The sequence below is a fragment of the Mauremys mutica genome, chromosome 1 (genome assembly GCF_020497125.1).
Source record: "Mauremys mutica isolate MM-2020 ecotype Southern chromosome 1, ASM2049712v1, whole genome shotgun sequence".
Lineage (NCBI taxonomy): Eukaryota > Metazoa > Chordata > Testudines > Geoemydidae > Mauremys > Mauremys mutica.
Genome location: NC_059072.1, coordinates 200,873,087 through 200,885,694, shown reverse-complemented (window position 1 = coordinate 200,885,694; position 12,608 = coordinate 200,873,087). Strand labels below are relative to the sequence as shown.

The following is a 12,608-nucleotide window of genomic DNA, read 5'->3' as shown; positions in this document are numbered from 1 at the left end:
GACTTCTTAAAGCCAAGATTTTCAAAAGTTAGTAGTGATTTCAGGAGACTCCATTTTTCAGTGCCCAACTTCAGACACCTTAAAGAGACCTGATTTTTCTTAACTTCAGTAAGGTTGATAGACAACGTGGACCACTATTATTAGTTGTAGTGTGCGGAACTCACATACGTATACCTAAAAACAGAATCTGCTCCAAGGAGCTTTCGATCTTTAAGAGACAAATAAGGCAGTTACAACAAGAGACTAAGCATTGGACTGAAAACCTGCAACACCTGCATTCAAGGTCCCATCTCTGCCAACGTGTGGTCCTTGGCAAATTACTTAGCTTTGGTGTCTCAGTTTCCCCCTCTCCAAAACTACTTGTTACTATCGTGTTTCTACTTCACAAGGGCACTGTGATGACTATTTTGTTAATGTTTATAGAGCACTCTGAAGCTGGAAATGTTGCATGGGCTGTAAGTGCTATGAGAACAAACAAACAAATAAAAACCTATAGGGCATGGGCAATCCTCTTAATTGCCCCTTTACTGAAATGAATTCAAAAGTTTCAGATAGCCAGTGTTACCAATACCCTATCACTGATCCGCCATGAGAAAGCATTGTCCTTTCGTGACTCATTAAAATCTTGTTCCTTTCCATTTAAAATTGATTTGTTTTTCTTCTCTCAAAAACTAGGTGCTTCTGACCTAACAGCATTCAGTGATCCCAGGGTGGGAATTGATCGCCCGTTCTCTACTCTTCCTTCAATTTCTGATCCTCGTATGCACTATCCTGGAGCATTCACCTACACCCCAACGCCTGTCAGTTCAGGAATAGGAATTGGTATGTCTGCTATGACCACTGCCACAAGATATCACACTTATCTCCCTCCTCCATATCCTGGTTCTTCTCAGTCTCAAGGTAGCCCATTTCAGACCAGCTCACCTTCTTACCATCTCTATTACGGAACATCAGCAGGGTCATACCAGTTCTCCATGATGTCTGGGGGAGATCGGTCACCCCCACGTATCCTCCCTCCTTGCACTAATGCTTCCACAGGGTCTACTCTCCTCAACCCCAATCTTCCAAACCAAAGCGATGTGGTGGAGGCAGAAGGTAGTCACAGCAACTCCCCTACCAACATGGGCACCACAGCAAGGCTGGAAGAAGCGGTATGGCGACCATATTGAATTAATTATAAGTAGAGATGGGCCAGGACTAAAGTGCTTTTTATCTGCTGATGCCCATAGGTATCCCATAAATACCTTTCTTGCCTGTGGGCACTGCCATGTTTAAACATCACTTTCAGAAGCAAACGATCCAAAAGTCAGTACTTCAGGAATGATGTCATGGTGTTAGCCAATCAGTGAAGGGATGTCATTCCAGAAAAGTAGCCTTGTTCAAGGGCTGAACTTCTGGAAAGGAGAACATTTAAGTTGGTCTAGAGATAGGGAAGGTGGGTAGATAGACACCCAGGCTGTTTTCAGACCAGTGGCCTCCAAACATCCTTGATTTTGGAGGTCTCCAAAGTCCTAAAAAGTGCTTTAGTTCACTTCTAATTTTAAGACTTAAAATCTAACACAATCTTAGTGAGTATACTTAATCATATGGACGTGTTAGTTATAAGGAAGTATAGGAAGATTCCCAGAGGGAAACTGTGAATACTTCTGATTTAGCAATGCTGTGAATGAGAAGTTTTATATCTTGGACATTGACTTTTTTTACCAAGTTATATATTCCAAAGAATATGGATTTTTTTTATTATTATTAATTTTTTAAGGATGCAACTCATCCTGCTTTGCATCTAACTTCTTTTATTTCTTTTTTGGCACCTTATATATTGCAAAAAGATTTCATTTAAAAAAAAATCATGCTTGCTTCTTTATTGCTTTGTCAACTGAAAGAATCAGCCCCTTTTCAATGAGGTAATTTAATTTTTTTTCTTTTGGACTTTGTGTAATGCAATGGCTACAGCCTTAGGTCATTTTCAACTACTGTACTATTATGATTTCCTCAATATTTATGCTTGATGTTTAGACTTTTCTTATTTGTTGATACTATTATTATTTAAATATGCTCTTTTTTTTTTTTTGGTAGCAGCCAAAGTTAAATTTATAACATTGAAAAAAGGCTGAGATAACGATGGGTAACGTGTTGTCTAGTTATCTAGCCATATTGTTTACATTTTGCTCCATTTATTTAATTTGCCATTTGAAACCCTATAAAGTCATTCTTTTCCTCTGCTGGTCTTTCAACACCAATGGTCACCTGAAGGATCAGCAGTATGGAAGTACATAATTTGTAAAGCAGACACAATGGTATCAAGCATCTCTCGTCAACCAAATATTTAGGGCCATATTCTACTATTGATCTTGTCTGGGCTTCTTATTGACTTTAGTAGGAGTTAAGTACTCATTCAAGGACAGAATCTAGCATGTAGTTGGCACTCCGAGAGTGAAATCCTGGTGCCATTTAAGTCAATTGGAGATTTGCCATTGACTTAAATGGGGTCAGAATTTCACCCAATGTTTCCAGCACAACACTCTACATACCAGTGTACTAAAAATAAAGAAATTAAGAAATCACAAGTAAATGGAGCTGAAAAGTGCTATCAGACTCAACTGGAAAGCAGAATATCAAACAAGTGGAGTTTAAAAGTTCTGTGGTCATATAGTTCTGAAGGAAGAAGAATATTCAAAACTGGTGCACAGAATATTCTGTCCTGTAGAAAATTTTAAATGCATTATAAGAGTACTAATCTGCTATTATGGAATCATCACTGTTGCCCATCGTTAACAGCACAAACATATCAGATGTCACTGTAAATTTTAAGGCACTATTTTATTGGAGGGTTTGGTCTGAATGCATTTGTTGTACTACTCGTTAATTACAAACTGCTGATGTTGACATGTGTGCATTCAAAATGATCTGATTGTTATTTAATGTACCTCTTAAAGTAGTGAAACAATTGCAGGTCAACTCAGAAGAATATTTGAAAGCAGGACTTCAGATCAGTGTTTGATGTTTAAAAATTTTTTTAAAGGATTTGAATTACAAAGATCCTTGGCTGCAGGCAGCAAAACAGCTGGACTTATTTAAAACAATTTGTTTTTCGAGTTTTCTTTATATAAATATATATATATATATGTTAGGTTTTGCTTCTTTGTTTTGGTCAGATGCAGAAGCACTTTGGAATAAAACAAGTTACAAATTGAAGCATCTAACATGGTCAATAAGGTTATTCTCATGCAGAAAATGGGGGAATGTTTCAAAGGATATCAGTGGAAGCTCAAAGTTATTTTCTTATTATTTAAAATACGTAAATTGGCATTGTCCTTTTAGTTCAACATAATTATAGATTAAATTTGCTAAGAACAAAAGAAGTGGAAGACACAGTGTTAAAGTATATTTTGAAAGTACAGTGTCCATACTGAACTTTAACCAGCCTTTGTGACACTTTGCATAGTCATTGTCTCTTGTCTCCAGTGACCTTGAAAAAAGTCTTCACTGCTTAGACTGGAATCCACACAAGCCCTCGTGAAAAATCATAAATTGGCCAGAAAACAAACCACATCTGTCTTTTGAAAACCATCCCCCCTTCATGCCCAGTAGCCACATACTTTGTTTTTAAGGAATTGTCTTGATCATCAACAAATGATGAGGACAATATATGTGGCATATCTTTGAGACTGTACAAAAGCACTTAGCAGGTGAAAGAATGAAGTTTAAGCAAGACATTTCCTGTATTCATGCCTCTCTAAATTAATTCAGTTTTATCATTCCCATTGTTGAATTAAACCTAAAAGGACAATTCCATTTCCCTACAAACTGTTCTGCCCCAGCAGATGGCTCAGGATTCTAATCCCACTAAAATAGACAATTATTCATATTTTCCCCCAAGGGTTGGGTTTGAATGTTCCTTTTGCAAAATATAATTTGTAACCATGTTTGAAACAACCTGGCTTAGCAGTCAAATTACTGTTAGACTTGAGTAAATATAGGACTTGACTCTCATTTGCATGAAGGCCCCTTTCCACTGCTCTATAAATTACATTTATACCCACTCTAAGTCCCCCCCATTACACAGCCAGAGCAGTCCTTCGTGTAAGTGGCAGTCAGGCCCATCCTGTCTTACTGCTACTGAGGATTTTATGCATAATTATGATACATCATTTTTTGGAAAGGAGATAAGCAATTTCCAGAAAGTGGCCCACAGTCTGAGACAGTTGATATGTGTCCTGGTTTACCTGTGTCCTTGAAACATTCATTATTATTTTCTGAGTGACCTTTTTCATTGATTTGTTTGAAAATTCAGAAATAATAGATTATTTTTTATTTGAGCAAAATACTTTCTTGTTTACCTGCATCATAACATTTTTTAGCTTGGTCAGTACTGATCACTTGGCATTTTTTTCTCCTTATTGTAGAAGAGTTGCATCAACAGACTTACTTGTATTTATTGTAAATAGACTTAAAAAGCTACATAGCAAAATATTGTTAGTGCTTGTAATTACTCTGCATTTTTAAAATTTTTCTGTGTTTTTAATGAACTTATCCTTGTGTTGGCAAAATACTAAAGTGAAGCTTGTTTCTTTCCAACTTAGTTATTTTAGGCTTCAAAATTAACTACATTTTATTCACTTTTATAAACAGTTATAGCATGGTCTCTGTCAAACACACTTCACTTTTTTTTTTGTAGGGGAGAAATGAATGTGCAAAAAACTGTGGGTTCTTTGTGGTTTTCTGGCTGTGACAGTTATGACTTCATTTAAAAAAAGAAACTTTCAGTCTGAAATGACTGTATGGTAAATCTGATAGAGAACGCAATGGGAAATGTGATCCTATCAGAACAGCATCAGAGTATATTTGTTCAGCGTTTACTGGATATGTTTACAAAACAGATGTTGCAATGTACTGGAATGGTCACATTTTCCTTCAACACTGTCACCCTGAACTTTTTCAGAAGGGGAAACTTTTAAGCACTGGTGGTTTATTTGTTGTTGTTGTTTTTTTAACCAGATAGGAAAAGAAAATGGAGTAGATTTCCCCCACTACAAGATGTCTCTAGATACCACGTCAAAGTAGACACTTACTGTACATAGTGAAGGCAGTGTCCAGTGCTACAGGAAAATTCATGATGACTAGCATGCCGAGCAGCTGGACTGCTAACTTAGTTCTAATGGAGACTTGCTTTCTTTCTTTCTTTGTACCACAGTTTCTTCTGTAAATTCAATATTATAATTAGTGTGAATGACAAATAAAATGTTTGACAAGTATGCACACTGTATTGGTTTGTTCTTTTATTAGGAAGGGAATAGCCTGTAACTCCAATAGTGAAAGGCCATTGGCAAGGTATCAGTCACAATTTCAGAAAGATTTTCCTTATAGTTTGCCAGTCATATGCTGACATGCTTTCTCTTTTCTTTTCTTTTCTTTTTTTAAATTCCATACCTTTCTAGAGAAGGCCAGCACAAGATCTATTAGGTCACTTGAGTCTTCAAAATAGAACTTTAAGTGCTGTGGAGGCCTAACAATTGAATTAAGTTTTTGGCTTCTTAATTAAATCAGAACTTTCCAAGAGGTCCTATATCTTCTCTCCCACTCTAGATCTTTCTTCAAATACAAAACATCACAGTAAATTTTCCCTGTTTCAGAAGAGACTTGCTGTCTTCAGTAGGTGTTCCGACAGTATCTTATCTCTTTCACCACTTCATTTGTAGGATGCATTCTGTCTGGCTCTGCTGAGCAGTACTTTAATTCAGGAAGCATCAAAACAAATAGTTCTAGATAATGTAACTCACAAGGGGCATTGGCAATTTAAAAAAAATGAAGAAATTCTATGCCAACGACTAGCGTTAATGAAATATTAATGTCAGGGAATCGAGTGGATCAACAGAGCTAAGACTGAAAGTTCAATCTTAAATCTTCCATTTGTGCATATATTTTAAAATATGTTTTTGTAGCTTCACACTAAATTTGTCAGTACACTATATTATATAATACAAATTAAGCCTCTTATACATCCTTCCATACAGCAAGGTGCAGTACAGTATATAGCAGATTTGCCTTCATTTATGCTGTCAATGAGATCTACAAAACAAGCCAGTATAAAGAGAATCTGTTCTGCTATATGACACCTTGTCAGACACCACACAGTCCCTCACGTGATGATTCATGTAATCACTGTAAAATTATGGTCAGAAATATGAACACGGGAAAACTGTTTCCGAATTCCAGATGCTTAAAATCTCTTACTGGCCACAGTAACCATACAAGCCACACTCCAGAAAGAACCATGTTCTATGGAAGCTTGCTCTGACACGCTCATCTGACAGAATTACTGGTAACTCAGTTCAGTATGACCCCGTAGCAGCACTTTCCTCAGCACAAACACATGTCAACCAGTATTGGACTGCTGCTATTTCAGCAAAGGTCCCCCACAAAGATTTTCCTCCTTTGCCTGGGAAAAGCCACACAACTGGAGTGAGTGCACTTGTAGAGAAATGGGTGAGGTACTGAGAATCTATTCATTTGGTTTCTCACTTAAATACGCCAAGCAGGGAGGCAACAAACACCATTTAGCAAACACTGTTATATCAAGGGCACGTTCAGTGAAAATGTTTATCTTAGTTCTTGAAAACAATACTGAGGCTAATAGAGTGGCACTCTCAGCTTGCTTAGGTTGATGGGAGGGGGTGGGAGTGAGGCCTTGCTAGACGAGTCTAGGGGGAATCCAAACCAGAGCTTTCAACTATAACACATTTCACAATAAGTTCCACTTTGGAGCCCCTGGAGACTCCCTGTCCTGCAGTATTGCTAAGGTTGACAGCGTAAACTGGACTGAAGCAGCGTGGCAAATAGTCCACAATGGCTGCCAACTGGCGTGGGGGTGGAAGAAAGGGACACTGTCCAAGGAGCATGCCCCGGGCTTGTGTGGTAGTGGTGGTGACATCACTATGTGCAGGTCCCAGGTGTGTGTTGGCAGCACCTTCCCTCTTTATGCACATGGAAGGAGCCATTGCAAGCCACCATCTGCTGCCCAGTTATATCCCAAGGAAGAGTGGAGCTGCGAAGGATTCTGAGGAGATGCCTATGCCCTCCACCTCCCAAGATGAGCTTGCTGTCTGGACAGATAAGAAGGAAGGTGAGAGCTTCAAGAGGAGCCATTGCCACCAGAACACTCCACCGTTGCTGTTCCCTGATAGCTCCAGGTAGTTTCCTGATACCTTATTTTGGGAGTGGAGTAAGAGCACTCTTGTCTTCAGCCTCTGGCTGATTTGGGAAGGGCAGGAAGAGGGTAAAGAACTGGGAGAGGGTGCCAAGTGGGGAAAGTGATGGAGACAAAGGACAGAAGTGGCTGTTTGTGAGAGGAGGAATGACATGGCGGACAAATGAACTGTTGCATTTTATTGTGTGTCACACTGTGACTGACAGATTTTAATGGCTTATAATTATAAAGCCTGTTGTTAAGGCGGTTTCCTCACTGTATGCATCAAATAATAAACCAGTTTTGCAGTTTAATTCAAACAGTGAGAAAAAAATTTCCTTAAACACAGGTTAGAAGCCATTAAACCCTGTCAGCCATGGAGACAACACAGGTGTGCGCCACGTTTTGGTCACACATTTCCGTGGTTCGTCTCACACGTTGGCAAGTTTGGAGGCTGATGCTGGTGTTACAATTGGTTTGAGCCTGGACATCACATTACAGCCCTTCTCGTGAGCAGGCACAAAACATCCAGGTACCCCCAGATAGTTAAAAATCACATTATAACCATGGTTGGTGAGGACACACACCTGGCTATAAACTCAGTAAAATCCTCTTGTGCATAGGGAGGCCCTTTATTCACAGCGTTTACATTGTAAGGTTCCAACAACACTATCATTTCTCCCATGGTGGAAGACTGGCTTGTGACACCCTGGTTTCCTAACAAGGCTAAACCATGGCAGTGTAAATGGGCCCAAACTGTATTTTAAACTTGCTCCCGCTTTATGCAACAGGTTTGGGGTCTTGCAGAGCTGTAGAATGATTTGGGAACATGCCTAAACTATGGTTTCCCACCCTTCTTTATGGCAAGATCACAGCACATTTCATTTTTTTAACTACGTCCAGGAGCTCCCCAGTGCAGTAGAACTTAGAATGTAGGCAGCACCGTAGCCAAAGAATGTTTGAATTACAGCTCGTCTTAAACTACTGCAGATCTTACGTTATCCCTTTGTGTGGGAGGGAGACGAGCTGTAGATAAAAGCATGTTTAACCCTGAGGAGAAGGAAAATAAAAACTCAGAAGCTACAGGTCTTCAATGGAATGTCTAGCTACTGAATTAGGGAGCTTGTTTTCTGGTTTTAAGTTACAGGGACACCTAGAAGTCTCCCAGACTGCATTAGTCATTGCGAGTCACTGTCTAGGAATTGTTTGGGTTTGCAAGAGGAGGATAAAACAAATTAGAAAGAAAAGCTAATACAGTGTTTTCAAACACAACGTGCTTTTGAAGCTATGAGGGGGTTATGCTCGATTTCAGGGCTTCACAAAACAGAGAGTCATAAAAAAAAATAGAGATGGACAACTTATATCACATCATATGGCCCATCCCCTGCCACACAGGACTGCTTCCTATCACACAGTTAAAAGTGCTTCTGTCTAATGTAGTTTTAAGTGTCCCAACTTAGTGAGGGAGCATCTGTGACTTTTCTTTTGGAGGCTATTCCACCATCTTATAGTTCTCTGAGTACAGAGTGCCATTGTTATGGTCAGTGCTTTACAAACAGAAGAAATACAGCCCTTGTCCTGTGGAATCTGCAGGTTAGCATGCTGTGACTGAAACAGGCTTCCTATGGAGCTGTCCCACATTCTCTGTGTAGCTCGTGAGGCAGGGTCCCAAGGTGCACCCTTGAGGTTGTGCATGTTGGCTGGGAAGCTATGCTCCATGCATGCCCCGCACAGCCTACCTCCCTGCTGAACACTGGGAGACCATGGTTAACAATAGGGGATGATGCTCACTCCTGCGCGGGGGATCACCACACAGCCTACGTAGCACTGAAAAGCTACTTTGAGGGCTAAAATGGTGCATTGGCCTTGTGCTGTCCCTCTACATGAGGGGAAATTTGCCCATTTTGCGCAGGCACAAGAGGTGATGGCCAACGCCTCCTAACTGCCAAATCTGAACCAGTTTTCCCTGGAATACTAATATCTCTCACTGAGGAGACCTGGCATTCCTTCTGTGCAAGTCTAGTTTCCTCCCCAGGACATCTGTGGTGTTGAGATGCCCAGAAGTGAATGTCATATTTCACCCATAGTCTCACCAAAGCTACTCAAATGGGGACTATTATTATTATCGTGTATTACTTGTATTGTGGGATTGATGGCAGCCCAATTGGTGCTGTACTAACAGGCAATAAAAAGATGTCTCCTGCCCCAAAGAGTAATCTAAGAGTAACGCTATAGAGAGCAGGTGGGTATGGGGAAGAGATGGGAGGAACACAAGGTAACAAAAAGACGATACAGGTTAGCACAATGGGCACAATGGTCTCACCACACCAGCTTCCCTACCCACTGTTCAGTGTCTTGTAGGCATCTGGCGCGGTCCTGGGGAAGCCAGAAGGTCCTGCACCCCCACTTCACAGTCAGACATGACTCTTAGCCAGCCAGTAAAACAGAGGTTTATTAGATGACAGGAACACGGTCTAAAACAGAGCTTGTAGGTACAGAGAGCAGGACCCCCTCAGCCAGGTCCATTTTGGGCGGCAGTGAGCCAGACACCCACGTCTGCACTCACTCCACGTCTCCAGCCAGCCCCAAACTGACTCTCTTCAGCCCCTCCTCTCTGGCCTTTGTCTCTTTTCTGGGCCAGGAGGTCACCTGATTTCTTTGTTTTCCAACACCTTCAGTTGGCATCTTTGCAGAGGAGGGGCCCAGGCCATTAGTTGCCAGGAGACAGAGTGCCGGCCATTCTCTGTGCAGACAGGATCACAGGGGCCTTCTTGGGCTCTGCAGCCATTATACACCCTGATCCCTCCACCTAGATACCTAAGAAATGCATAGGGGAAACTGAGGCACCCCTACAGTATTCAGAGGAAACATTAAGAACATTCCCACTTCGTCACAGCATCACAGCAGAAGAGATAAGGGATAACACGGTGGCATTGAGGATGTTTACACGGAGCTCCTCCCATGCTTAGTGGCAGCTTGGGAGAAAGCACCAAAAGTGGTTCTTGGAAAATTTAACACACAGGCAATGAAGGGAGAACCAAGAACAGAGGGCAGAGTCAACATCCCAACAGCATACAAAAGAGGATAGGCAGGGTGGGGATAATCCGGGACTATCACTTCCCTGCTTTGTAATTTGATGCTTCTCTGTGGGCAATCCATAATTGCACTGGCATTTTGCTGCCATATTTCATTGCAGAGTCATGTCTAATTTTCTGCTTCCTATTGCCCCAAAGTCTTATTCAGCATTATTGAGACGGAAGAAAAGCTATGGGGGAAAAACAATGAAACATGGTGGGTGCACAGTTCATAAAGGGGGGTTGTTCTCCAGACATGCCCAGGAGGGAAGTCACTTTGTTGCCAGAAGTGCTCTCTGTCTCCATTACTTCCTATCTCTTAACGGGTGACTGAGCTATGACTCTTCAGGACATGTTGGTCAGATTTTAGGGTCTTTGGGCCAACAATTTGTCCAGGCCTTTCTCTACCATGTATACCCATACGTTCAATGGCCAAGATGATACCAGACTTTGATTCAGTGAATCACATTGCATGATTGGGAGACCAGTTATTCATTCAGCTCCCCCATCTGGAGTGGTGGATGTCACCAACCGCTATTGCTTTGACTACAGCAGGTAGTGTAAAAAGACCGAAGGAGAGGTTGCTCTTGTGTCATTCCTGGGTGCAACCCTGGACTGTGCAATGTTTTTTAAGCCCTGTTTGCTATAATAATTATAAGCAAATAAAAGGTCAAGTCCTGTTCACCTTCCAAATCCTGGATGCCTGGCTTCAACGGGGTGGCTAATCATGTGAGTAAGGCAAGCAGGATTTGGCCCAGGATCTTGCTTTACTTAGGTCTGTCCTGTTCAAACAAAAAATACTTTTTCTGCATCCTTTTCTTCCCACACCTGTTTTCTGACTAGAAAAGAAAAGCAACATCAGTAAAGAAAGGGAAAAATAGAATGCAGACTTATGAATCACTGTGGTCAAGATGCAATGAAAAGCCTAGTGTCTAAAGGCTAATTGCTCCTAGGATCGCATGAACAGGGCAGTAAATAACTGAAGAGAACCCCCCCACACACATTTTGTTTTATATCCCTGATAAAATAAACAGCTCATCATAAACCATTACAGCAAAACTATCCAGTGGGTTATATTCTCCTTTGTGTCACTACAAAGTCAGATCCTACAAGGCGCTAAGGACCTTCAACTCCCACTGAAGCCAAGAGGACTTAAGTGTGCGCTCAGCATTTTATATCGGGACACAGTACCTCTCGGGACTGGGCCCTTACAGTGTACTGTGTCTCACAGCCCATGCAAATTGTACAGTTGTATGATCCAATCTCTCAATTACTGGCAATTACTCATCATTAGAAACTGACATAGATTCAGGGACCTGATTATTGCATTGACCATTGTTATGTGGCTTTAAGTGCAAATTTTTCTAGTACTTTTCAGTTCTTTGGAATCATTATCTTTCCCCTAGCCTTGTCCAGTTATCACTGGCACACACACGCACACACACACGCACACCCCTTTTTCTTGCTTTCACATTTATCCATGCACAACATAAAGGAAAGATTCAGTATCCGTGACCAGCTTGAATAGGGCTAACCATCTCATTAGCTCACCTCCCACTTTAGAACCTTACTTCAACATCTGCCACTTCAAAACACACCAGTAAATTTTCCTTCACTGATGGTAAAGAAGGTTCATTTGCTATGAAGTCGGGTGACTGAATAGAAGAAGAATTTCCCTCATCAGCATTTCCCACTTGCTTTAATAACTTCCAACTCGCACTTTAGATCTTGTTTGGCTCTGGTTTAGTAACTGTGTATCTCCCTCCAGCACATGCCTCCTTTCACCCCACCTTCCTCAGGTATTTGGTTCAGGTACCAAACATCTGACTCAGGTCTTGCTGAGCAATTGACTGAGTCTATTGTATAGAAGAGTGAATTACTCTTCCCTGCTTGTGTATGGAGTGATTTAATGGAGTGTTTTGTTACCTCCATGAACCCAGGCCTTGAGGAAATAAAAGCTTAGGATATTACCACACTCCCGTGCCCTGCATTGGCCCCTCAATGGAGAAGTTAAATAGAACTTGTACTGATGGTTTGTCCAATGCAGGAGGTCAACCTAGAGGATCATTATGGTCCACTCTGGCCTTAAAATCTATGACTTCCTGATACCTCGATTCTGAGAGAAAAGAGCTCCAGAGGCAATATTTTTTAATAAAGCTGCATTACTTTAGAAAGAAGCAAGTCACACAGTGTTAAATATTGCACTCCGCTACACATATGCATCTCTCACTGTAGGAGATTGGACTTGCCTGTAGAATTTGACCTAGGCTGTTCCTTCTTATGTGGCATCTCCATTACTGGAGGTTCGCAATCATGGTAGTCCTTTCACTATGATCTGCTGCTAATCT

General features: G+C 41.1%; 1 protein-coding gene across 1 annotated transcript in view; it reads left to right on the top strand.

Annotated features, from left to right (window-relative positions):
* Positions 1-5,247, top strand: part of RUNX1 (RUNX family transcription factor 1) — a 213,031-nt gene extending 207,784 nt beyond the window's left edge. The window contains exon 9 of the mRNA XM_045002420.1: positions 676-5,247. Within this exon, the coding sequence (XP_044858355.1) occupies positions 676-1,169 (494 nt within the window). The 3' untranslated portion in view covers positions 1,170-5,247. The remainder of the gene's footprint in view (positions 1-675) is intronic.
* The last annotated feature ends 7,361 nt before the right edge of the window (positions 5,248-12,608 follow it).